This window comes from Pararge aegeria, chromosome 16, assembly GCF_905163445.1.
Source record: "Pararge aegeria chromosome 16, ilParAegt1.1, whole genome shotgun sequence".
In the NCBI taxonomy this organism is placed as follows: Eukaryota; Metazoa; Arthropoda; class Insecta; order Lepidoptera; family Nymphalidae; genus Pararge; species Pararge aegeria.
The window spans coordinates 2,068,369-2,096,099 of NC_053195.1; the positions used below are offsets into that span (position 1 = coordinate 2,068,369).

Sequence of the window (27,731 nt, forward strand, 5' to 3'; positions counted from 1 at the left end):
ATTTGGCTATTGTGGAGTACTTGAGAATTTCATACAAGAAACTCATTAAATATGGCTAAGCAGAATAGATATGTGCCTACGTCCTACGTACTGCTTCGAGTTTGTTTCTTTTCGTAAAAACAATAGACAGTCTAACTGTTATTTACCAGGAGCTCAGAACACTCCAAAGGCCTCTTACTGAGTTCTTATTTCGAAAATTTTGTACGAGTAAAACTATTTCTCTCGCTATGTCAGCTATCATAGTATTTTCGCTTTTCTCAAAAGGGAGGAAGCAAGACCGACAAGTCCGACCACGCAGCTGAAATGCGAAGCGCTTAATGTGTCTGTCCACCTCGTTGGGGGTCGACCAACGCTGCGCTTACCAGTGTGGGGCTGCCATTCCAGCACCTTGGGACCAGTGGCGTGCATTAAGGGTATGCACAGGGTATGGAGATGATATAAAATTAAGAAAAACTATAAAAAACTTAAGGATAGTATTATACTCAAGTATTTATAACTCATACTAGACATTTTATTCAATTTTATATCATCTGCATACCCTGTGCATACCCTCTATGCACGCCACTGCTTGGGATCCCAACGTCCATCCTTTCTCCGAACTATGTAAACCTTAATTCTTAATTCTTACCTACTTGTATTATAAAATGCGATATTGTGTTTGTTTGCCCGTCCAAAAACAGAACAATGGATCGACATGAAAATAGTTTACGGTCCCCAATACCGTTTTGGTTTACTTATTTTGCACGAGCAAACCTCTAATCCTAGGAAAATAGATATATTACGCAGATAAAGTCGCGGAATAACGCTAGTAAATATAATTTAAAACAAGTTTTAACGAAGCCAACCCAGCTCGCTGACAAAGCCGGCTGGTGCAGCTTAAACTGTCATTATTTAGTTCGTACTAACTTTTTATCAACATTCCCGTGTTTGCTTTCGAGTTCCGAGCGATCCGATTAAAATGTATACAAAGTTTTTCCTACAGCGCCATCCATTTAACCGACCGTCGATTCGAAAAAACATTTTTGGCCAAAACAAAACCAACGTTGTTAGTTTTAAAGACATTTCTTCTTTATTTTTTATTCCACTACAAGTTAGCCCTTGACTGCAATCTCACCTGGTGGTCAATGATGATGCAGTCTAAGAGGGTAGCGGGCTAACCTGTTAGGGAGTATGGTAGTCGTACCCCTGATTAGTTTCTACGCGACATTGCACCGAAACACTAAATCGCTTAGCGGCACGTCTATGTCGGTAGGGTTTTGACTAGCCACGGCCAAAGCCTCCCACCAGACCAGATCTGAGCAAATTCAGAAATTTTGAATTCCCGAAATTGCTATAATTATTATTGTGTAGTTCCGGAACCCATCCATAGTTTCACTGGACCAAATGGTGCTTTTCGGAAGCAAATTCTCAAGTTACTTTAAAAAATACTCAAATCATAGCGATTTGAGTGTCCCTATAATTGAAAAGTTTCCTCGATTTCTCTAAGATTCCTCGTATTGATCTTTACCAAAATTGGGGTAAAAGAGGTACTTTATACCTCTCAGGTGTAAAATACCAAACAAAAAAAGGATCATCAAAATCGGTTCATAATTGGCGGAGTATTGCGTAACAAATATACAAAGAAAGTCCTGAAATCGTCATCACAATCTTTATAATTATGACTAAAATAATTAAAAATAAAATTGCACTGATTTTAGATCCCCAGGTGCTACGTGCTGCTAATCTGATAATGTGTGTAGCAAAAAATATGTTATTACTAGCGGTTGCCCGCGACTTTGTCTGCGTTTGATTTTGTTTTTTGATGTGGCATTCAATTTAGTTGTAGTTCTAAAAAAATTTAAAGTATTCAATTCATTCAAGCTAAGCCTTAAATGAGGGATTTGCTGCTGTCCGGTGAGGAGTACTGTCCTCTATCTCTAACCACATTCATCTGATCTACACAAAGTTTGGGCAAAATTAAACGCATATTATACATTATATATTACCTCTATAGTACAAAAATAATTATTTAAATCGGTTATAATTTGTCGGAGCTATGGTGTAAAATCGTCAAAAACTTTCATCCCCTCTCCCAAAGGAACCGAGCTTAATGTCGTGATAAAAAGTATCTCATTACTTCCAACACTTCCAATAATATGTGTACAAAGTTTCATGAGGATCGGTTAATAAGTTTTTGCGTGAAAGCGTAACAAACAAACAAGTCATTTATGATATTAGTAGGGATAGGGATAGGGAAGGCTTTACATACGTAGTGTAATAGAGGTCAGTGGCTTTACACAATTCAGTAAATTTTCTCGTTAGAATAAAATATCATAGTTACCTCCAACGAAAATATGTAAGTACGTTTTTCTCATTAATTAAAACTTTGGGATAAAATTCATTCAAACTCTACACATGCATTCCTGAATATTTTGGTAGTTTTTTTTTTTTATAGCCAAGTTAAACTAATATTTCACCCATATGTAGTTAAGAACACGTTAATAAGAATATTATATTTAATGGCCGATTGGTGCAGTTTGCAGCGACCCTGCTTTCTGAGTCAAATGCCGCGGGTACGATTCCCAGAACTGGAAGGTGTTTGTGTGATGAGCATAAATGTTTTTCAGTGTCTGGGTGTTTATATGTATATTGCTATTTATTTCATGATCAAATAATGTCGGTTCCGAAAATTTTTATATGCATTTAAAATTTATAAAATTATTCATAAAAAAAATTCATCAGTCATCTTAGTATCCATAACACAAGCTACGCTTACTTTGGGGCTAGGTGGCGGTGTGTGTATTGTCGTAGTGTATTTATTTATTTTATTTATTAATGTATGATGAAATCGACGACTCCAAACATTCATCACAAAAAGCAATAAAAAGAAATTGTAAATAGAAAACGAATCCGATCATGTCGCAAACATAAATAGCCTTTGCATACCGTATCGACTAAACAGCGGATCAGCTGATAAGCATTAAAATATGTCTATATCTGTAAGTATTTATACGATCAACAAACAACCTTAAACAAGCGCAACGCAGGTAGAAATTACCGTTAACATATTCGTAAGACACGATATTTTCCGACACCTGCTCATATCATGTCAATTCCAGAAAAAAAAATCTTCGCGCCATTCCTCATGGGAATTCTGAGAAGCTGTAAAATGCGCTTAGACATTTGGAATATTATATCACTAGAAGTTAGCGGTGTATCGTACATATTTCGTTGCCTGTAGTGGGCTGGTAATGGGTTCTTATTGCGGATGATTATATTTAGACTAGAAAAAAACAAAAAGAATAATTAAACGAATAACATAAATCCCTATCCCTATCCCTATCCCTATTAATATTATAAATGTGAATGTAAGTTTGTTTGTTACGCTTTCACGCAAAAACTACTAAACCTATCATCATGAAACTTTGTACACATATTCCTGAAGGTATTAGGAGGAACATAGGATACTTTTTATTCCGAAATTAAGCTCAGTTCTTTTGGGAGAGGGGGCGAAAGTTTTGACGATCTCACATCAAAACGCCGTCAAATGATAAGCGATTTAAATAATTACTTTAGAGTTTAAAATTCTGTTTAATTTCGCACAAATTTCGTGTAGATCTGATGAATGTGATTAAAGATAGAGGACAGGACTCCTTAGCGGACGGCAGCAAACCCGTCATTTAAGGCTTAGCTCTCCTTAATACAAAAAGTGCTGCCACATTTATGAGGCCCTCAGTCATCATCATCATCACATCAACCGATAGACGTCCACAGCTGGACATAGGTCTTTTGTAGGGAGTTCCAAGTTCCACGATTCTGAGCCGCTTGGATCCAACGGCTACCTGCGACGCGCTTAATGTCGTCTGTCCACCTCGTTGGGGGTCGACCAACGCTGCGCTTACCAGTACGGGGCTGCCATTCCAGCACCTTGGGACCCCAACGTCCAAAGGCCAACGTCCAAATGAGGCCCTCAGTACTAGGACTAAATAAAAGTTGTCAGAAATGTTCTTCGTTACCTTTAGCAATTGAATTAACTAATAATGCGATTTCGATTCTTCATTTCACGCTTAGGTACTATTCTTCGTAAGTGATAGGGGGAGCTGAGACTGATTAGACAGCTCTTTTTAGATATTGTTTATTATGGGAATTGAAAAACTTGTTTTTAAGAACTTTTCTTTTTTTATATTACACAACATTTACATTTCTGTCGAATTACACCTAAATTGAATGCCACATCTCTTTCGAAAAACAAAAGCAAACGCAGCCGAAGTCGCGGGCAATGGCTAGTACTTAAATAATAAACTAGCTGTACCCTGCCACGCTTCGCTGTGGCACATTGTGATAGAATGGTTGAGAAATATAGATAAAAACGATCCTTGATGCGTATTATATATATATCATGCTAAAATTTCAGCTCGATCGGTGCAAAAATTTTTGAGTTTTTGAAGCGTACACAAACCAACATAACATTTTTATATACATATAGATATCTATTTATATTTAATTTTCTGTAACTGGGTCTAAATAATAGAAATCTAAGTTAAGAGCTGAATTGAATACTAGCACTTTTATAATAATTCTTCAATCGGCCCAACAAAGTGCCATAAAAGATAATGGAGTGTTCCGCTAAAACTTATGAAATTCAAACTAAATGCATTAGTGAGAAGATTTCCGAGATTTCCAACGGGAATTCCGCACTGAAGAATTATCACGGAATTGCATTAAAGTGTCATAACTCCGGAGTGCTGCGAATGGGATGGGATTAAACTGATTAAAGTGGTTTAGAATTGCACTGAAAACTTTAATTGTTGGACGTTGTGAAAAATACACTTGAATATAAAATAAACACTTATAAATGCCTATCAGTGAATGGCAACTAACTCTGTGGACTTGCTCATACTCTGTAGCAGGGTGTTACTGCAAATACTGAGATATTCGTAGCTGTACAGCCACAATTTTGACGGCCGATTGGTGCAGTGGGCAGCGACCCTGCTTTTTGAGTCCAAGGCCGTGGGTTCGATTCCCACAGCTGGAAAATGTTTGTGTGGTGACCTGTATATTATAAGAATTTATGTATATTATTTAAAAAAATACCAGTCATCTTAGTACCCATAACACAAGCTACGCTTACTTTGGAGCTAGATGGCGATGTGTGTATTGTCGTAGTATATTTATTTATTATTTAATTACGAACGTAACATATTAAATGCAGCCACATATCAGACGCTTCCAACTAATCGCTTGATTAAGTATCCATATTTCTTATTCATATAATCGCACAGAAAAAACATAAAATAGCGCTAGTCACATCCAAAAGGATATATTTTAATTATGGTCACCGACAAACTAAAATTAAAAAATTAAAACCGCCCATGTGCTAGTCCGACTCGTGCACGAAGAGTTCCGTGCACGAGTCGGACTTGCACTTGGCACATTATCTACTAAAACGGCAAAAAAAAAAAAAAGATTGTCGTATGGGAGCCCCCTTATATCATTTTAATTATTAATTTTTAAAATGAATATATAAGTCGACATTCAGTGAATATTCCAAGCGTATACCTGTTGCCGTTGTTGCCGAACCAAACCGAGCAAAAAAATCTTATTTGTAGTATTGGAGCCTCTTTTATTTTTTAGTATTTGTTGTTATACCGGCCATTGAAATACATCATCTTTTTTTTATATATTAGGAGGGGAAAATCATCATGGACATCCCTATGGATAGTGAAATATATCATCTCTGAAGTGTAGTTTCAAGTGTTCTATCACGTTTTATGATAACTCATGATGACAGATGGAGAGACAGTCATACAGACAGACAGACGGACGGAAAACAAAGAGCATTCTGCTGAGTTTCTTGCCGGCTCCTCTCGGTGAATCTGTGTTCCAAACCGGTGGTAGAGTCACTACAAACAGACTGACTTTTTGTTTCAAAAGTGCTTATAAACTGGGCCTACTTGAAATAAATGAATTTAGAATTATTTGACAGCGGAGTCTTAGTAATCGGGTCCCGTTTTATCCTTTGGGTACGGTATCCTAAAAATGAAAAATTATATTTTTCTTATAAATGTTAAAACGCGGCGTTCCATAAAAAAAGAAACTCATAACAGAAGCCATTACATGAATCGAACTTTCAAAGTCTACGGTAATTGTAATATAATTTTATTATTCTTTTTTCCATCTGGTAAATGTTTTCAGTAGCTGCGGTTGATTTTAAAATTAGATTAAAACTTTGTTTGTTAACGCCTGAGGTTAAAGTATTCCAGCATAATATGCCTTTTCTTGGTAAATGTCAAACACAAGTTGAAAAGAAAAGTTACGTAAATAGCCCTTTTAACCGACTCCCTTCAAAAAGGCCGAGGTTATCTATTCGGATGTTTTTTATGTATGTTCAGACCACAGAATTAAAAACATACAGAAACCTTGTACACGACTAATTTTGAAGCATCAAAAACCACTCCACTTTAGTATTGTTTCTCGAACAGGCAGTTAGTCACTTCATACCATTTAGCAGTTGGCAGTAATTATTTTACCTCTTTTGCTCTAAACGTTTACCATAAAATGGTAAAATAAGGAAAAGTTTGAGAGATAGCAACTTTTTGCTGGTGTGCAGTAAGACGTGTGTGGGTCATTTTGACTATTCTTGGACACAATGCACTGCATGGAATAGTAGCTGAATGAGGGTTCTGTATGTTGTTAATTCTGTGGCTGAACCACAACACACACAACTCCGTCATTTATAAACGGATTTGCATAATTATTTTTTGTTTGAAAGGACTTTATTGCGAAACGGTGATATTAAAGTTTTACAAAGATCTAATGTTAACCTATTGTTGTTGTCTAGATAATGTTTCATACAGATAATTTTCTATTAAATTAAAACAATTCGGAAGCGGTGATAGCGGATTTTAACTCGAGTTCACTTTCCGGGCGCAGAGTTAAAATCCCTCTAACATTTTTAAGTTATGTGCGTTTTAAGTAAGTAAAATATTGCTTGCTTCAACGGTGAAAGAAAACATCGTCAGGAAATCTGCATACCTGAGAGATCTACATAATGTTCTCAAAAGTGTGTGGAGTCCACCAATCCGCTTTGGTCCAACGTGGTGGACTTTGGCCTTAATCCTTTCTCAATGTGAAAGGGAGACCGGCAGAGTAATTACGTATCTCGCGACAGGTTTGCGACAGGCGTAAATCTTGCAATCACTGCTGTCAAACGTCACTTTTGTTTATTTATTGCATGGAAAAGTGACGTTTGACAGCAGTGATTGCAAGATTTACGCCTGTCGCGAGATACGTAATCACCCTGCCGTGCTCTGTAGTGGGCCAGTAATGGGCTGATGTGATGATGATATATCTTATGTAGAGTTTCGGAGACCGACTTATGAACTCTTTAAAAAAATTACAGCAAAACAACCGCAATTCCAACCAACAACCAAACATTGTTTTGGAAATCACATAACATTACATCAAGTCTGTAAACAAGGTTACGCAGATATATTTGGAATATAAGGGTACACCCACATTTTTCATCGAAGTTATTAGCCTATACCTATGCATATTTTTTCGCGACTAGTAGTTAATTATAGGGCATAGTATACAAGCTTGATTTATACAAAAATGTATTTACTTTAAATTTTATTGCATAAAAACGGATAAAAGGTTCATGAAAAAATATACATTATTTAAAAGCAAAAGGTTTATACTTTATACTTTTTAGTTATTTATTCCAAAGTCGGTCTTTATGTAAAAAAATATATCGTAACTTAACGAAGTACGGTAGATATAAGAGTAAGCCTTTTTACTGTTTTTAACGCAGCAAACATTTTGCAATAAAGGCAATATAGCTAAACTTTATTTGCTCCCTCCCACCTGTACCCAGCAAAGGGGAAGCCCGTTCAAAAACTTTACCGTTACTCTTGAATATGAGAGGGCTAATTTATGCTCGGTCAGGCCTGGACTAAACAGCCTGTTTTATTACGGGTTATCTTTGATATTCTTACTTCAATACGAAATTAACCTGTGCGTTTAGAAGGTGCCTTTTGGTGTTTTGCAGGAAGGTTGTTTATACACATTTTATTGAATCTTCACAAAATATAATGAAAGTTGCTATTAGGGTTCTTTGAAAGAAATAATATTAAATAAACACATTTTGAATTTTTTTTTGTGTCCATAATATGTTCATGCATCTTGAAATGGAATGTTGTTATTTAGAGTTTGAATTATATAGACTGTTGAAAACGCAAGACGATTACGAAAACCTAAACTGGTGTGGATTCCTTTTTTTTTTTTTTTATTACAAGTTAGCCCATGACTGCAACGACTCACCAGCTGGTAAGTTAAATGATTTAGTCTCTTATATTAAGGGTTTCAAGAGTGTAGTAACTATTAGGCAGTCATCGCGTCTCGCTTTGTAGCCACTAGCAAACTGATTGACCGGGTACCGGGTTTTGACCACCAATCCGTAGTGGGCAGCGTGGTGGCCTTAACCCATCCTCATTGTGGGAGGCGACATGTGCCCTGTAGTGGGCCGGTAACGGGTTGATATAATGATGATGATTAAAGGTTTGGCCTGTAAGAGATACGGCAGTTGTATTAAACTCATAATCTTTTTCTACGCAACATCGTTCCTGAATGCTAAATCGCTTAGCAACACGTATTTGCCGTTAGCATGGTAACTAGTCACGGCCGAAGCAGATAAAATTTAGAACGTATTGGCCCCTTAGCCCCAGCCGGCGTTTGAATCCGGGACCTTATTCAAAAAACCACAAGGTTACTGCTGCATTTGGGAGGTCGTAACAAACATCTAGTAAAAATATATATCTGGCCACTGTAATAGAAAAGAGAAAATTTACACCTCCGTTGTAGAATTGGTTTTCGCTTCTACCGTTCCCAATGTTCAGAATAAAAGTAACTGGGAATTGGACACAAGTGAAAAGCAATTTTAAAATCGTTCAAGCGAATCTACATTTATTTCTACACACAAAGAGAGTTTAAAGACTTCCATTGTGTATTTGTCATCGCATTTGAAAATAATTTGTTGTTTGGTTTAAACTATTCTGAGTTCGGAGGGTTAAACCTTTGTAAGTTCTGAAGTTCTGTTAACTAATTATATAGACACAACGCGCACTAGACCTCAGAACTTTGCATGCGCTAAAAAGATACAATTAAAAATTATGTTTATAGCCTTAGCGTTTATATCTTCATTGACATCAACTGCCTCGGCTAGCTTTTATTAGAAAAGGTCTTTTTATGCCTAACTGTCTTATTCATTGTTTCTAGCTAAATGCCAAGAACATTATCAAAGCTGTGGAGTTCTCTCGGTCAGGAAATGGTTTCCTTACTGAGAGAGAACTGTGCCCATCTTTATAAAATGCAAAAAACACACCGTAGTTAAAAGATCAAAATTATCAAACACATAATTTATTAAAAAAATCTTTTGTTTCCTGGGACCTCATTTGTCTAACATAATAAATAAGTTAACAAACATTTACTCTCTCTACAAAATAAATTGTAAAAAAGACATAACTACTGATTTTAATAGTTTATCATATGGCGATACTGAAACCTACTTATTATATTAATATAAAAAGCAAGCAAAATTTTATTTATTTACTGACCACCCATTTTATTTAATTTTCAAAGAACCCTTTACACACCTTCATTCACATAAGTGAATACAGTGATAAACACTTTCTCTCCCTCTGTTGTATGTGTGAGTGATGTACCTCACACATACAACAACTACCCATACACCTTTATTTATACTTACTTTTGAGAGACAGAGAGGAACAATCAGTATGTAAAAAAATCATTAATCAATTACCCCGTTAGTATCCTATAATTATTAAGTAATTAAAACTCCATGTATAATATTTAAGCTCAAAACAATCAAAAGCCCTAGGGGGTGAAGGCACTGAAGCTGAAATACAAGGTTTCTTAGTTTAGCTACAGAAGCTTGTAGTAAAATAATTAATTAAAGTGTCATGGATGTCCCATCCTAGAAAATAAGTAAACCTTTTACTGTATTGTTTACACTTAAGAAGATAAGATTTTTGGAAATAAACATTATTATTATTGGATATTGGATAGAAGCAGGCGCTACTTTGCGAAAATCCATGATATATTATGAAAATTAAGCTTAATTTGCTATACTCCGCGAAAAGCAGGAGAATCTGTATGGTGTAATTTATCATTTCTTCAATCCTCATACTTCACACAAAACAGATCTTCGGCAATGTACTCTCTACGCATATCTCTCTGTATTATTATTGATATTACTTAGAATAATACTGACTTCTGCTAGAGGCATTAATATGTTGCTATCTAGAGATCAGTGATAAGGAGGTGATTATGCATTCCTAACTTTTACTTGTCATTCCTCTAAGTCTGTTTCTTAGTAGAGAGGGTTTCAGACTTACCATGCTGCTCTCATGCAGATTGGTGGGTTGTAACAATTATTATATATATTTTTTTAATAATAATAAATACCGAGAAGTAGCGACGTGTTTTCCGAGGCATGGGGATGGACACTGGCTACTCCAACTCCGTACTAAATTGTTGACGTGACAACGACTTATTCGATGGAGCCGGCTGCACGCACGAAAAAACATGACGTATGCGGCGTTACCTCGCTCTGAGGCGTTCCATTCAAGGCTTGAAGTGCAAGCGAGAGCGCGGAACGAGCGTCGGCCTCCGCGTTCGAGATCTGTCTCTCTCCTACTTGAGTGAGCGATGCGTCCGCGTGGACAGCTTCTATACAATAATACATTTACATGTTTTCGGCAAGGATGAAGTGCAGTGAAAAGTGAATGTGGTGTCAATTGTTTATAGCAACGATAATATCTATCAAACAAATTAAATTAAAAATTTCTTTTGAAAAATGCAACCATTCTATCAGTATTTTCTTACGACGTTGTCACGTTCAACTATCGTCAGTAAGCCGTATTAACAGACAACCAATTTTTACCAAACACAAAACTTCACGACCCGTTGAACACATCACTCAGCAGTTTCATTATATACAAATTACCGGCCAAAATCAGGGCACGGGTCTCCTCCCACAATGAGAAGGGTCGTGGACTGGTGGACTCAACACGCCTTTGAGAATATTATGGAGAACTCTAAGGCTTGCCGGTTTTCTCAGGATGATTTCCTTCAACGTTGAAGTGAGTGTTATTTAAGTTAATTTTCTAAGTGCGTTTCTTCGTGTTGAAATGCACAAAACGAAGAAACGCACTTAGAAAAATTAAATGTTAGTGCTAGAATTCGAACTCGGCCCCCCGAAAGTGATTCCGAAGTCCAAACCACTAGGCTATCACCGATACTCGGCAGTTTAAGTAAATTTTCACTAAGCTTAATGTTGATTGTAGTTACTATTAAAATGGCAAAAATTATATTTATCACAAAAGCTTATTTCTTATTGTAATTTATTTTATTTATGAACAAAAATTACCTATGTAAAACTAAATAAAATCTAAAACGTCTTCGAAACCACCGCAGCGTGGCACAGTTCTTAAGATGCTGGCGGCATTGCCCGTTTGGATGGCCAAACCAATTCTTTGTCCAAAGTAACTACCCGCTTTAAGGTCACCGGTAGACTCGTTAACCCTTTTTGATAAATCTTTAAAAAGATCTCGAACCCCCGGACCCCGCCATCCCAAAGTCTCTACTCCTTTTGGAGTAGAGACTTTACACACACACAAAAATAAAACTGATATCCAGGTTTTTATATTTGCGCCTCTTAGCTTTTTTGCAGTGAAAGAGCAAAATTTCCTTTTAATTATGTAAATAAAACATTGACGCTTGGTTTAGTTTAAAACTTGTAACCACATCCATTTTTCAGTGATGACATCGCCTGTCAACAGCAGCACATTAATAAAGAGTTTGCGCGGAACGCAAATTACTTCTAACCAATTTTTAACCAAGAAAGGCGTAGTGTAGGATTAACTTTTACTTTAGTTCAAAATTGTCGTGTCTGTCCGGTGTCGTGATAGAAGACCGTGGAACAATTAATGCACGAAATAGGTTTTTTTTTCTGAAAAGACTTTTCAAGGTTACATACCCAACGCTAAATGCTAACCCTACCTAATCTTCTGTCTATTATACCTGTATTCATATACGGTTTACATGAACTTTTACCTTTTTATCATAAGTTTCGTGCATCACAAAAGCAGGTATTACTAAATCACAGATAAATAGTTCTATTATATTTATGTGTATGGATAAGGATGGATATTGTAGAAGTTGCGAAATTGAAAAAAGGAAAATCTTAAATACTACCAAATTTTAAATACTAAATGATTTGACGGCCGACTGGCGCAGTGGGCAGCGACCCTGCTTTCTGAGGCCAGGGCCGTGGGTTCGATTCCCACAACTGGAAAATGCTTGTGTGATGAACATGAATGTTTTTCAGTGTCTGTATATTAAATGTATTTATGTGTTTTATATTCATGAAAATATTCATCAGCTATCTCATTACCATAACACAAGGTACGCTTACATTGGGGCTAGATGGCGGTGTGTGTATTATCATAGTATATTTATTTATTTTATATATTTATTTAATCAAAATGTTGTTCGTTTCATGTAGTAGTAGAATTGAATAAATCTGAATTTCCGTTTCCTGTAGACCTCTAGAACATTCCTTTTGAAGTAATTTCCCTACCTTACCGAAACATTTAAGTAAATTAAGCTTAGTCTTTCCCGTGTTAAGTAGAAAAGTTTACATCCACCTACTCCTCAGCAAATCGAAATTTTCTCCACACCCTTGTTAATACATATTGGCTAGAAGCAGGCGTTACTTTGCGGAAATCCATTTGTTTATTCATAAACTGTTGGAAAAGAGCAATCTGCTGAGTTTCTTGCCGCCTCTTCTCAGTGGAATCTGCCTTCCGAACCGGTGGTAGAGTCACTACAAACAGACTGACTTGACGTTTCAAAAGTGCTTATTAATTAGGCCTGCTTCAAAAAATGAATTTTGGATTTTGAATTTTTTTGAAGTCAACATCTCGTGAGGATGCTCCGGTTTTGGGGCGAAGATCTGTTTGGTGGGGAATTCTCCTGCTTTTCGCGGAGTATAGCAAATTAAGCTTCGTTTTCATAACTACATATTTTATAGTGACAAATCATCACCAAAATTAATAAATTATCATTAATATTGTGCTACTGACTACAAGTCAGTAATAAAAATGCAATTTCACTCATGGTGATCAGGTGCTAATATCGAAAATCGACTTCCAAGCTTATCGAAACTCGATAAGCTTGGAATTATCCTCACGACGTTATAAATGACATGGCCGATCTTTATGATCATTTATCTTCTTCAGCTGTCTTAATCTGGCTGTTTGTGTCATCGCGGGAATCGGGTTGAAACTCTTGCATTAGTTTGAGTGTTCCCCGAGGCAAACAGAACACAAAATTATAAATAATATGTATCTCGCAGATATTTTGCGTTAGAAAATAATTGTCATAAAGGTAACCTGGTATGTGTTTTATAGGTTGCCTGGCAGAGATCTCTACTCAGTGATAAGGCCGCATTTTGTATTCTACTTCCATCTTTGTATTAATATATATTTTTTAATTCACTTACTTTCGTAGTGGTGTACAAATAAAGGGATTTAAAAAATAAATTAATATATGTCAGCCCCGGAACTTGCCTAAAGGCTATGTTAATGTTGTGGCATACAAATAAAGAGTTTAATAATAAAATAAAAAAAGGCATGTACCCAGATCTTTATGCTTAAACTAATTTATTCATACTATTTTTACTATTTATAAAACAGAATGAGCTATCTAGGTCCCGATAATATGCTAAGAAGCTTTGCTTCAAAAATATAGTGTACTTAACTAATCTGGGCATAAATTAGTGACATCTGCATATCATCTGTGAAAGGTACAGAAGTCATTTGTGGGATTCAGTATACGCTTTTATAATATGATTCCTAAGGTATTTTTGGACCTACAAATGCATAGCCCCACCGACAAAAACGTGCCGCTTAGCGATTTAGTGTTCCGGTGCGATGTCGCGTGGTAACCGAAAAAAGAAAAACATCCCGTGGGTATTGACACGAAGAACGTGGGCAACTAGTAATATAAGTATGACAAATAATATACTGACCAGTATTAAAGCAAATAGTGGCAAAGGCGCGTGATGAGTCGCCATCAGTGTGCCGGCCCCGAGACTGATGGTGACCAGCACTGAGCCAGTCAACGCCAGCGCCTCCCACTCAGCGGCCGCTGGCAACAGCGCCATCGCCAGCACCACTGACAGTATGAATATCATCACTGACAATACGGAGACTGCGGTCACTTGTGATGATAGATCCTGAAACAAAGGGAAAACATTGGTATTATATTTCCTTCTTAGCTCTCTTTTCTTCTTATTTGAAATAGTAGCGCTTTTTGAGACGGCTCATCCAGCATTGCTGTACTCCGGTCTGAAAGAAGAGAGGCTCTCATAGAGGGTATGCACAGGATATGCAGATGATACAAACTGAAGAAACTCTCCAGTACGAGTTATAATATGGTGATGGTTTTCCTCTTATCAGGTACCTTCATGATTCAATAATTATTATTAAAACAAGTAAATAAAAAAACTATTTTTAACAGCTTCCGTAGCTAAGATATAATTGTACTAGCTGTTGCCGGCGACTTCGTCTGCGTTTAATTTTGTTTTTTGATGTGGCATTCAATTTAGTTGTAGTTTAAAAAAAATTAAGTATTCAGTATCGCTAAGCCTTAAATGAGGAGTTTGCTGCTGTCCGCTGAGGAGTTCTGTCCACTATCTCCAACCACATTCATCAGATCTACACGAAGTTTAGGCAAAATTAAACATATTATTGTAACCTCTGTAGTACATAAATAATTATTTATATTATAATTTGTCGGAGTTACGGTGTAAAATCGTCAAACACTTGAAAGTGTTGATCCCCTCTCCAAAAGGAACCGAGCTTAATGTCGTAATAAAAATCCGTATCCTATATTACTTCTAACACTTTCAAGAATATGTGTACAAAGTTTCATGAGGATCGGTTAAGTAGTTTTTGTGTGAAAGCGATAGGGATAGGGATAGGGATTGTTTTATTATGTAATTTGAGGTTATTATTTTAGCATGCCCACTGAATTAATGAGTTAAGACTGTAAAGCCCTGTTTCACCCATCAACATTCGGTTTTCTATCAAGATAAAGTCTGAGCGTCCAATTATAACAAACTACAAAGAGGGAGACCAAATTACCGCAAAAACAAGAGTATTTAATGTTACATTTTGCCTATAAAATTCATTACTTAGCTTGCGCTGAGAAAACTTTTTATGATACAAAAATATGAATCTACAGAAAATAAGAATCTAAAAATATCATCGTATAGTCTGCGAGGATATTTATCTATTATAGTTAAGTCGCAAAAACAGCTTTTGTATTCTAAAATTTTAAGAGATCGTCGGTATATACAAACATTTCTTATATAAGTATCGCAGTATTACTTCTTATTTAAATGAAAGTTAAAAGAAATTTATCATCAAGGGTATTTATATAATATTTAAATACTTTTTAATTCATTCAAATCGGTCATTTAAATTAAATTAAGGTACACCTAACAAAACAGTTATATTTGAAGATACACTTTGATTTGATGGCCGATTGGCGCAGTTTGCCCTGCTTTCTGAAACCAAGGCCGTGGGTTCGATTCCCACTACTGGAAAATGTTTGTGTGATGAGCATGAATGTTTTTCAGTGTCTGGGTGTTTATACGTATATTCTAAGTATTTATGTATATTATTCATAAAAAAAAAATTCATCAGTCATCTTAGTACCCATAACACAAGCTACGCTTACTTTGGGGCTAGATGGCGATGTGTGTATTGTCTTAGTATATTTATTTATTTATTTACTTAATCGAAAAAGTGCAATTTTTTTACAAGAATAGTTTATTAAGTAAAGTATAGTATATATAAGAATAGTTTATTAAGTTAGTCTTTTATAAAATCTGTAAAACTGCATCTAAATTGAATGCTACACTTTTTCCAAGTAAACTGTTCCAACGTGATGTTTTAAAAACCAAAACGGTCGCTGGCAAAAGGTAGTTTAACAATAAATTTGTTAATATCAATCGTGTGACTGAAACCCGTACACAAACTGTTAGCAATCTTAAAACGGCTTAGCCGATTATTTATAAAGTTGAATTAATTAAACATAGCCCAGAACCGTAGTAGTTCAACCTTTCTTTGAGTAGATGAAATCCGCTGAAGATTTATAAGCGTCCAATTCTCAGACAGATAAAGGGGTCAATCATATTTTGGCACCCCTTTTTCTCGGGTTTATAACTTAATCTCAAACAATGTTGAATTTGCTTAGCCGATTTGAGGCCAAAAAGCCCCATAAAAAAGTCGAATAAGTCAACTGTAAGAATTGCTCACCACAATTTCGTATTGTACCTTGAATATAATAGAATGTCGGCATCCGGGGAAATTGTGGGGCAGGCAAAGACTTTTAAGCATTATCTTAATGACAGACAGGATAACGTGACAATGTAAATGGGTACATACCAACGCCGTGCAAAGGGTTTGCAACTGGGGTAGGCATAAAGCACGAAGACAGCATAAAATGGTAAAATCCTCGTCATGACCGAGCTATATAAAATTTTTGGGTAGGCAGTGCTTTTGTATATGTATGAAGTGCACGCCAAAGGTAGATGTTCATGTTCACAAAGTTGTTGCGGGTCAAAATCTAGGTCGTTTTTTCCCCAGTCGTTCACTCTTGGCAGAATGGTCGTGGTTTATGGTTTACGACCTGTCTCCATCGGATTTTATTAAATAAATAATAAATAAATAAATAAATATACTACGACAATACACAAATCGCCTTCTAGCCCCAAAGTAAGCGTAGCTTGTGTTATGGGTACCAAGACGACTGATGAATAGTTTTATGAATAATATACATAAATACTTAGAATATACGTATAAACACCCAGACACTGAAAAACATTTATGCTCATCACACAAACATTTTTCAGTAGTGGGAATCGAACCCACGGCCTTGGGCTCAGAAAGCAGGGTCGCTGCAAACTGCGCCAATCGGCCGTCAAATTGCACGGCGAATTGGAGAAACCAAATGATTCGCACCGTTGCTCAATTTTGTTGAGGAACGACCAGTGTTTCCTACCTGATTCTCTATCTGAATTATACTCTGGAACGATCTGCCTGCTGAAATCCGTGTAAGTAATTCCCTTCCTATATTTACTCGTCGTCTGAAGGACTACTCTCTACCTCTCTTTGAGTGATGGCATTTGAAGTTGTTGCTTTATTATTGCTTGTAAATTATTTATCAAAATATACTTTTATATATTAAGTATGTTATATACTTATATATATTATGTTTATTTTATATTTATACATTACGTATCTTTATTTAAATTATCTATGTATTTGTATCTGTACATTTTAATATTAATGTATATACTAGCGGAACCGCGCGACTTCGTCTGCGAATGAGTCGACTTCAAAAAATAGTCGTATGTTGCCGCGGACTGTTTTATAGAACTTTAAAAAAATAGTAATGCTATCCTGTAAACGTGCGTAGAGGGTACATTGCCGAAGATCTGTTTGGTATGGAGTATAAGGATTGAAGAAATTATAAATTACACCATACAGATTCTCCTGCTTTTCGCGGAGATTAAGATTATATAATAATAAGCGAGAACTATCTTTTGAGATTCAGCATTACGTGAGTCTACATGACGGGCACATGGATAATATACCTTGTATTATTGTTCTTACATTATTTAAAATTTCTATTAAATTATTTTAAAATACATTTGTATATATGCAAGTGGTTCTGGGGCACTATCGAAGTATTCATTCTTTTGTATGAAATGCTTTCAATATCTGCTCTCCGCTATAAATCTCTTTGGCGTGAGGTCAATACTTTCCTATTGGTGGCATATTTGTCATATTATGTCTGATAGACCGAACTCTATTATGTTATAAAAACTTATAATATAATAGAGTTCGGAGAATAACACTTGCTTACTAGACTACAAAAAATAAATTATTTATTTTATTTAAAGGTAATTGTATATAATTTCCGGTTGATATCTTTAAGATGTCTCTTAAAAAGTTCAAAGGTTGTTTCAAGCGAAAGCTTATAGAAAAGTCCTATTATAGTATTGACTTTTCTATAAGTTTTCGCTTGTAAACACAAGCTTTTCTATACTTTAAATCCTTAGGGATTACGTAAACGATAAAAAACCTTGGGAGTAAATTATTGCTCTAGAATGGTTCTTTAATATTTCCAAATGATAATACAAGATGGTGATAATAAAAAGAACACCCAAACAAAGGGCGCGTTTGGAACCACGCTGGCCCAATGGTGGACAATACACACCTTTGAGAACATTATGGAGAACTCTCAGGCATCCGGGTTTTTTCACGATGTTTTCCTTCACCGTTGAAGCAAGTTATATTTTAATTACTTACGCACATAACTTAAAAAAGACTTTCGACATATCTCGCTCGGCCACTTATTATTCTCTCATTATCTACAAGCGAAAATTGGCTTTGTTCGTGATTTTCATTGTTTCAGATTTTCATTGTACGATACTAAATGTTCAATTATTATGTTAATAACTTCGGCTTAACCTGAGTTCGAGTTCCCACTATACACACTATAAATACCGTAAGAGTTTGTGGATTAACTACTTTATGCTTATATCGTACACTAGCTGTTTCCTTTGGTTTCACTCGGGTTTACCGCGTATTAAAATTATTCATTTTCAGATTTGATTCAAAACTCATCGTCTTTTAAAGATTAATCATCATCATCATCAACTCAACCAATTGACGTCCACTGCTGGACATAGGTCTTTTGTAGGGAGTTCCACAATACACGGTCCTAGGCCGCTTGCCACCAGCGGCTCCCAGCGACTCGCCTGATGTCATCCGTCCACCTCGTTGGGGGCCGACATACGCTGCGTGTACCTATGCGGGGTTGCCATTCCAGCACCTTAAGACCCCAACGTCCACCGGTTCTCCAAGCTATGTGCCCTGCCCATTGCCACTTCAGCTTCGCGACTCGCTGAGCTATGTTGGTAACTCTAGTTCTTCTACGGATCTCATTTTTGATTTGAGCACGTAGAGATACTCCTAGCATAGCTCTCTCCATCGCCCGCTGCTTTCTTATGAGGCCCATAGTTAGCGGCCATGTCTCAGTTCCTCATAACTGGCAACACGCACTGTTCGAAGACTTTAGTCTTCAGGCACTGAGGGATTTTGGACGAGAAGATGTTTTTGACATAAAATGCCTAAATGCCCACAATCTCCCATCGGATATTTTCCCTCCAAACTACAATGTAACGTTAGTCAAGGGGCTGATGAACAAATTCCTTTAATGCAGGCAACGTGCCCGTTATCTATATATTAGATATTTTTTTAAACTTTTGTAGTTTAAATTTAGCGAAGCCGCGGGCAAAAGCTGGTTAATATTAAATCAAAAAATTGTGTGCACTTGTGTACACGCGTTAGAAGTTATACTTCTAAAAAATATTTTATTATGACCCATTATAAAGTCAAATAAAATTTATTTAAATATTACCAAAAAACTATTTCTAAATAATTAAAGAAATATCATTAATAAACATAATTCAAGGAATATTAATAAAACTCATAATCGGACAACTAAGTCTCACAACAGAATCAATTAAATCACCGGAATGAGCCCGCAGACTTTGACAATTCAAAGTGTACACTGTCAAACCTTATAGCCAGTGGCTTGCATAGAGGGTATGCACAGGGTATGCCGACGATTCAAATTGAAGAAAATCTCCAGTACCAGTTACAAAAAACTTAACGATAGGCATTGTAAGAGTTATACAAAGCCTACCCTCAAGTATTTATAACTCGTACTGGAGATTTTTTTTCATTTTATATCATCTGCATACCCTGTGCATACCCTCAATGCACGCCAGCTTCAGAGTGTCGGTTTTTTGTGACGGTGTGCGCGCGCATCCGTAAAATTTACTCCCATAATTTTTCCCTAACGCGCCAAAAGAAGTATAACTTCAAAAAAAGTAACATTGCCAAAAAAACACTTTGATAGTAAGTTGGTTAAAAGCTTATTGCCCAGGTAGCTACAAAGCCTAAACTAGCGATAGCGTATACCTGACGCATGCGAGATCGCATTAGACGCGAGGCTAACTCAATCCCGCTCATAAGATTAGCGTCACAGGACTGGGTAAGGCGCGCCTACTCTATACTCCTATATTTGCTACTAAGTATTATCGGATTTAGCCTGAGAGCTATAATCATTAAGTGCAAATATATATAATGTACTAGATGTGCCCTGCGGCTTCGCCCGCGTAATTTTGAGAGGCAGCGTACTGCTACATAGTATACACATATAGTCATATATGAGATTTTTAGATTTTTTCACAAACATTTTTTTATCTTACGTATTTGTGTTTTTCAAAGAAAAGTATACTATATTATTTCTAATACCTCCAAGAATATGTATAAAGCGTAACAAACAAACTTACATTCACATTTATAATATTAGTAGGATTGTTGTGAACCACATAGGCGTCTAATTATAACACATAGGCTTCTAGTCTAATGGCCTTAGAAATAAACGTGGCATAAAGTCGGAATATGCTTTATGAGTCCAAGGCCGTGGGTTCGATTTCATCTGGAAAATGTTTGTGTGATGAACATGAATGTTTTTCAGTGTCTGGGTATTATAAGTATTTATAAGTATTTATGTATATTATTCATAAAAATATTCAACAGTTATCTTAGTACCCATAACACAAGCTACGCTTTATTCGAGGCTAGATAGCTATGTGTGTATTGTCGTAGAACATTTATTTATTACTGAATTTTATATTATCCAAAGTATTATTATTATTTTATTAGCTAGTTATGTAATACGTCTGTCACCTAGCGAACTGGAACGAGAGCGAATGAGATAGCGCATTACTTTTATAACATGTAACATTCAAAGTACCTGCTCAAATATAATTATAAATGAAGATTAGTTTTTGTATTTATTTGTAACTTAAACCATTATAAACAGAGAAACGCATAGATATTCAATAATTTGTAATGTGATGTCGTAACAAACGCTGGCTAAACCTCACGAGATTGATTTAATTAATGTAATACGGAATTGTATTACTAATCATTCCAAGTTGCCTAACATCGATATTTACATTGCTTGCTATATATAAAATAACGAAGGTTTGGGATTCAGGGGTTTTTGCTTTATAGAGTCTGTGGTATATTTTTGTTCTCGATCGACTCGACTTAATGCCCAATGGCTGCTATCAAAACCTCTAGACTTCTTTCCGGTGACCTATAAGCTCAAAAGTTGGTAGGTATTTTTGATCAAGTGTAGAAAAACTAAAGCCATCATTAACCAAAGATAAGTATGGTAACTTTGTCAAAACGTGGAGTATCTTAATATGAAAAGCATATCACCCAAAGTCACTTTAATAAGGTAAGATAAAAAAAAGTACTAAGGTCACATGAATAAGTAGAGTTCTCTATGCAAAAAAGTCTCGCTTACCGGCCGCCTTTCTAACCTACAAACTCACTGAATAGGTCTACTTTAAAGTTTTGCCAGCAGTGTAATAAAAGCCATTTTACGAGGAAATGTATCCGAACTAATATCACAGACTAAAGATAGTTATACAGAGGTCTAGACTGCCGACTAAGCTAAGCTATGCAAGAGGGGGAAAGGACCCTCATTGGTACAATGCTGTTGTCTAGGCTTTTATCACAAGACTGACGGCGTCAAACTACTGTCTCTTTTATTATTATTATAAATTATGTCCGTTTGTTTATTACCTACTAGTGTACTTTGTTACGCGAATAGCGCGAAGCGGTGATAGCGCAGAGGGTAGAAGCTCGAGTTTACTTTCAGGGGGCCGAGTTCGAATCCCAGCACGTACTCTAACTTTTCTAAATTATGTGCGGTTTAAGGAATTAAAATGCCACTTGCTTCAACGGTAAAGGAAACAACGCGAGGAAACCTGCATGTCTTTTCTACATAATGTTCTCAAACGTGTGTGGAGTCCAACAATCCGCACTGGGCCAGCATGGCGGACTATGGCCTTAACCCCTTCTCATTGTGGGAGGAGACCCGTGCTCTGTAGTGGGCCGGTAATGGGTTGATATGATGATGATGATGATCATGATATATAAATCTAGTATCACGATGTTTGTCCGAGTTAACTCGGACACTAATGAACCGATTTTAACTTTTTGTTATTTAAATGTGTGATTTTTCCTACCTAAGAGATAGGATAATTTATATCTCAACTTATAATTCCAATTTTATGAACGCTCAATAATACAAATACTACCCAGCATCGCGTGGCCGGGTCTGCTAGTATAAATTATAAATAAATAGAATTCTTAGTCCGTCTCAAAAATGCAATCTATCTCCTAACTAAATTATCTTATTATTGGTTCCAAACATATTAACGTTTAGGTACCTAGGTACTACAAAGTAAATACCTTACTGTCCCGAGATAAAATGTATCCTATATTCGACTCCGGGATGCTAGCTCTGTGTAAATTTCATTAAAAACATTGCAGCAGTTGTGGCGGCGTCCATAGGTAACAAATAAACAGAGGAACTTTCACATGTATGATAATAGTTTGAATTGTCAGCATAAACACTGCACCGATCTTAATGAAAAATGGCACATTAAATAGCTTGCATTTTGTAGACATAGGAATATTTATTCTTTTAAAAACCTACTAGGTGCGGGTTGGACTTGCAAACAAAGGGTTCAGACCAAAGGCAATATACTTATTCATTATTAAGATCCAAATCCAGCCAAAACACAAATTCTTGAGTTAGGGGGTGGCCCTAAAAATTTGGATTTTTTATTTTCTTATTTTAGCGACGAGGATATACTGAAAAATATTTTATTAAATTAACTTTTTACCTATTACGATTCATGAGATAGGTACCGATAGATATACGGACGGACAAATAAACAAAAGAGACGCGAGCATCTTGAATAATAAAGGAATAACTTACACTAGCGTGTAGCACACAGACCGCACACAGAAGCACCACGCTACAGATCAATGTAACGCAGAGCGCCGACATGAAGAGGGCGTGTTTCAACCGCACACAGTATCTCCTGTACAGAGCCTCCAGCTCGAGCTCTGTGCCTTCCTCCTCTGTGGACAAACGAATACTATGAATTAATAAAATGGAAGTAAAGTAAAGTCAAAGTCTGTATTAAACGTAAGCTTATAGAAAAGTTTTATTATAGTATAAAGGACTATCGGTAATCGATAAAAAAGCTTGGGTGTGAATGATTGCTCTAACCAGGCTGCTCTTCTAATAATTTTAAATGACAATGTGAGATGGTGATAACAAAAAAAACCGGCTAAGTTTGTTGTGGGCTTCTTTTTAGACCAGAACGCGTTTGGAACCCTCCGAGCTTTAGTTTTAAGTTTACAAATATGGTTATCGCCATCATCTCACTACCGTATAAAACTCATGTAATGTACGCATCAAAAGTGCCACCTACTTGAATAAAGATATTTTTGACTTTGACTTTATTCAGTAAAATACATGAAACCTGTGGATCAGAGAGTCCTCCATAATGTACTTAAAGGCGTGTAAATACGACGCACTAAACCCTTCTCATTCTGAGAGGAGGCTTGTACCGTGTAGAAGGCTGATAATGAGTTGACGACGATGATGATAACGATGAATATTCAACTACGAATGTACTTTGATATTCGAATGATTGAATACATTTATAATTTACCCGCCAAAAATATAGATTATGCAGTTAGAGCAAGTTAATACAACCAAACTTAGTAACAAATCAAAAATGTTAGTTTAATAAAATTGTAAATATCAATTGTTAGTGACAATACATACAAGTCTGTCTTTCCACGCCAGAGTGATGAAAAATGTTTTATGAAACGCATGTGTATTAATCAATATTTTGCTATCAATATTTTATTAATGCAAATTGATTGCCCACCAAACAGCATGAGAACCATTGTCAAAACGTACTATTAAGTTGTTAAAATGAATGCTAACGCGGTAGAAGTTCATCGCACAGTACCACAAAGCCAAATAGCCGCAAGAAATGCAAGACCTCAAGAGTTCAAGTTTCAACTATTTACCACAAAATAGTGAAAAAGGGATGTAAAAATATCTCCTGTTCATTTGGCATTCCAATTTAAAAGCTATATATTAAACACCATGTAGACAGAAATTCTAATTTGTAATAAACTATCAATAATAAACTATTTAGTATATTTAATATCTCGTGTATTTTTTTATTTTTTCATTCAGCTTATGATTATTACTGTTTTTAATTATTAATATAGTTACCAAATAAAGAATTATTATTATATTTCTATCATTTATTATTTTTCTTTTTTTTTTTTATATATTAACAATGCTTAAGAATAAATTAAAAAACACTATTAAAAATTTATAAAAAAAAAAAACTTCCACTCTCCGCTTGCGGGGCTTTAGAATGCCCAAGCAACCGGTGGTCAGGGCTCCAGAGTGAGAAACCTCCTCACAATACGCGCCGTTTCAAGGACTACTGTCTTCTGTATCCGACCCTTGATCCAACAACCAAGCGAAAGCTTCTTGAGATGTTGGTCGAAGCTTTTCGCGAGAAGACCATTGACTGAAACGACTATCAGAACAACAACGGTCGACTCAACATTCCACATGGCGGTAATCTCGTGAGCAAGGTCCAAGTATTTAGATACTTTTTCCTTTTCAGCTTTCACCAGATTTACGTCATGTGGAATAGTTATGTCAACAATTATTGCACGGCGCACTGATCGATCGACTAGCACTATATCAGGTCTATTAGCTGTAATATACCTGTCAGTGATAATCGTTCGATCCCAGTAGAGCAATGCACTGCTATTTTCAAGAACTGACGCTGGGTCGTACCTATAGTAAGGCATCTCAAAATCGATAAGGCCAAACCGAAGAGCAAGTTGTTGATGAACTATCCTGGCTACTTGATTATGTCTGTGCAAGTATCGCCGTTAGCAAGATGAGAACACCCGGAAACTATATGCCTGAGGGACTCCCCAGGACGATGACACGCTCGACATATGTCTAGAGTGCCATCTTTCATAATGTGTTTCCGGTAGTTTCTCGTCTTGATGACTTCGTCCATAATTGCACAGACAAAACCCTCGGTTTCCCCAAATAGGTCACCGAACTGTAACCAGGATACAGATGCGATTTGATCTACATCTGGTCCCGACAGGGCCTTGTAGAATCTGCCATGCAACTCCTTACTCTTCCATACCGCCACACGATCTGAGTTGCTAAGTACTTTTGGCTTGCGCCAGTTCTCTTTGCCAAGGAATAGTGGAGTAAGACCCTTATCTACTGCAACGACATCCTTACACATACCCATATTCATTCTAAGAAAATGATCTCTAAGATTGCACACCTCACGATTATGAAGGTTATTGGCATTCAGAAGACCACGTCCTCCACACTTGCGTGGGATGTACAACCTCATTACAGAGGAACGTGGGTGATGCATACGGTAAGCCGTCAACAGTTTGCGAACTTTACAGTCCAGGGTGTCCAGTTCAGTTTGAGTCCACTTTAGAATGCCAAAAGTGTATATGAGTAAGGGCATGACCCAGCTATTAAAGGCACGTACCTTATTACCACCTGATAAAAGACTCTTTAGTACTTTTTTCAGGCGGCTAAAGAAGCGTTCCTGCACTACCTGTTTCATGTGCCCTACCTCAATACCAAGTGCTTCTGACATTCCAAGATATTTATAGGTCTCCCCTTCACGAAGTGATTTGAGAATAATAGTTTGTGAAAGAACTATATTCTCAGAGGTCACAACCCTACCTCGCTCTACATTGATTACCGCACACTTGTCTACACCAAATTCCATCCCTATGTCATTGCTAAAGGTCTGAGTTATCTTTAACAATGCCATAAGGTCTTATCGTTTTGATGCATACAGCTTGAGGTCATCCATATACAGTAAGTGAGATATGAGCTCACCACCCTTGCGAAGGCGAAATCCTAGTCCTGAGTCCATCAGTAAGTTACTGAGAGGATTAAGGGCTAGGCAAAACCATAGAGGACTCAAACTATCGCCCTGGAAAATACCCCGCCTAATTCCTATCGGTTCAGTCGATTCAGAGTTCTCAACAGCTCCTGGGTGACGAAGGACTGTCATCCACTGCCTCATGCATGACTCAAGAAAAGAGCATAGAGTTGCATCGACTTTATACAACCGAATGACTTCCATGAACCACGAATGAGGCACCGAATCATAGGCCTTCTTGTAATCAATCCAAGCAGCCGTGAGGTTTTTTCTGTTTCGCCGAACCTGCTGGCAAATAGCAGTATCAATGATGAGGAGTTCCTTTGTACCACGAGACCGGGACTTACATCCATTCTGAGTATTGGCCAAAATATTATTTGCATTGATATGCGTCGTTATTTTTGATGTCAAAATGGATGTAAGTAGCTTATAGATGGTGGGTAAGCATGTAATCGGTCGGAAGTTTTTAGGGTCCGTGGTATTTCCGGATTTGTGTAGTAGGAACGTGACACCAGTTGTCATAAATGTCGGTAACGACTTAGTGTCAATGGCATTTTGAAATTGCGCTGCCAAGACAAAATGCGCACTACGGAACCATTTTAGCCAGAAGTTGTGCAATCCGTCCGGACCTGGACAGTTCCAGTTTGATGCCAGTCGAATTGCACAACTTACGTTATCCGCCGTAATAGTAATTGGAATCATTGGTTCCACCGCTGCACACTTTTCCCTGACAACGTTCATCCAAATACCATTAGTGTGACATACAGGGGCCGACCAGATACTACGCCAGAAGTCTGACATAGCATCGGAAGTCGGTGGTTTCCCATCTGACACACTAGCACCAGATCGTTCCCAGTTCCTATACACTTTCCGTTGGTCTCTTTGAAAAATACGATTCTGATGGTATCGGTCATAACGCTCTTTGTATCGCCTGATACGTTCTAAATGCCCATGCATAAATTTTCTGAATTTGAGGAAATGTAAATTACATTAAATTAAATTAAATTTATTATATATTATTACTTTTTATATTTTTTTGTATTAAAAATTCAAAATAGCTAAATAAAAAATTTATAGCAAAATTCGACGGATCAAGTAGACGGCCCATCTGAATGTAAGATCAATTCTTCGATCGATCGATTAGAGTGTGGAAAACCATCGCCTAACGGCAACACGCGCATGCAAGGAATACGTTCTGTAACGTAACGTAGTTACGCCCAGTGTACATAAACCTGAGGAGTAGGTATTACGCCTCATGTACCAGTAATTACACCTATAACAACGCCATTTAGAACGGAATTTCAAGTATCCGGCTCCGCTTTCATCTCTCACAAGATAGAAAAATAAATAATAAATAAATATACAAAGACAATTCATACATAGCAACCTAGCCCCAAAGTAAGCGTAGCTTGTGTTATGGTTACTAAGATGACTGATGAATATTTTTTTATGAATAATATACATAAATACTAAGAATATACGTATAAACACCCAGACACTGAAAAACATTATAGCTCATCACACAAACATTTTCCAGTAGTGGGAATCGAACCCACGGCCTTGGGCTCAGAACGCAGGGTCGCTGCAAACTGCGCCAAACGGCCGTCAAATGAATGTTAAAAAGTAAAATGTAAATAGTTGGAAAAGAGCCACTGCTGAGCTGCTTCTCGGTAGA

General features: G+C 36.7%; 1 protein-coding gene across 3 annotated transcripts in view; it reads right to left on the reverse strand.

Moving 5' to 3' along the window:
• Window positions 1-27,731, reverse strand: part of LOC120630235 (adenylate cyclase type 2) — a 258,614-nt gene that overhangs the window by 151,874 nt on the left and 79,009 nt on the right. For all 3 annotated transcript variants that reach the window (XM_039899385.1, XM_039899383.1, XM_039899384.1), the window contains exons 2-3: window positions 23,014-23,159; window positions 14,093-14,299 (exon numbers count right to left, since the gene is read on the reverse strand). In XM_039899385.1, the coding sequence (XP_039755319.1) occupies window positions 14,093-14,299; window positions 23,014-23,159 (353 nt within the window). The remainder of the gene's footprint in view (window positions 1-14,092; window positions 14,300-23,013; window positions 23,160-27,731) is intronic.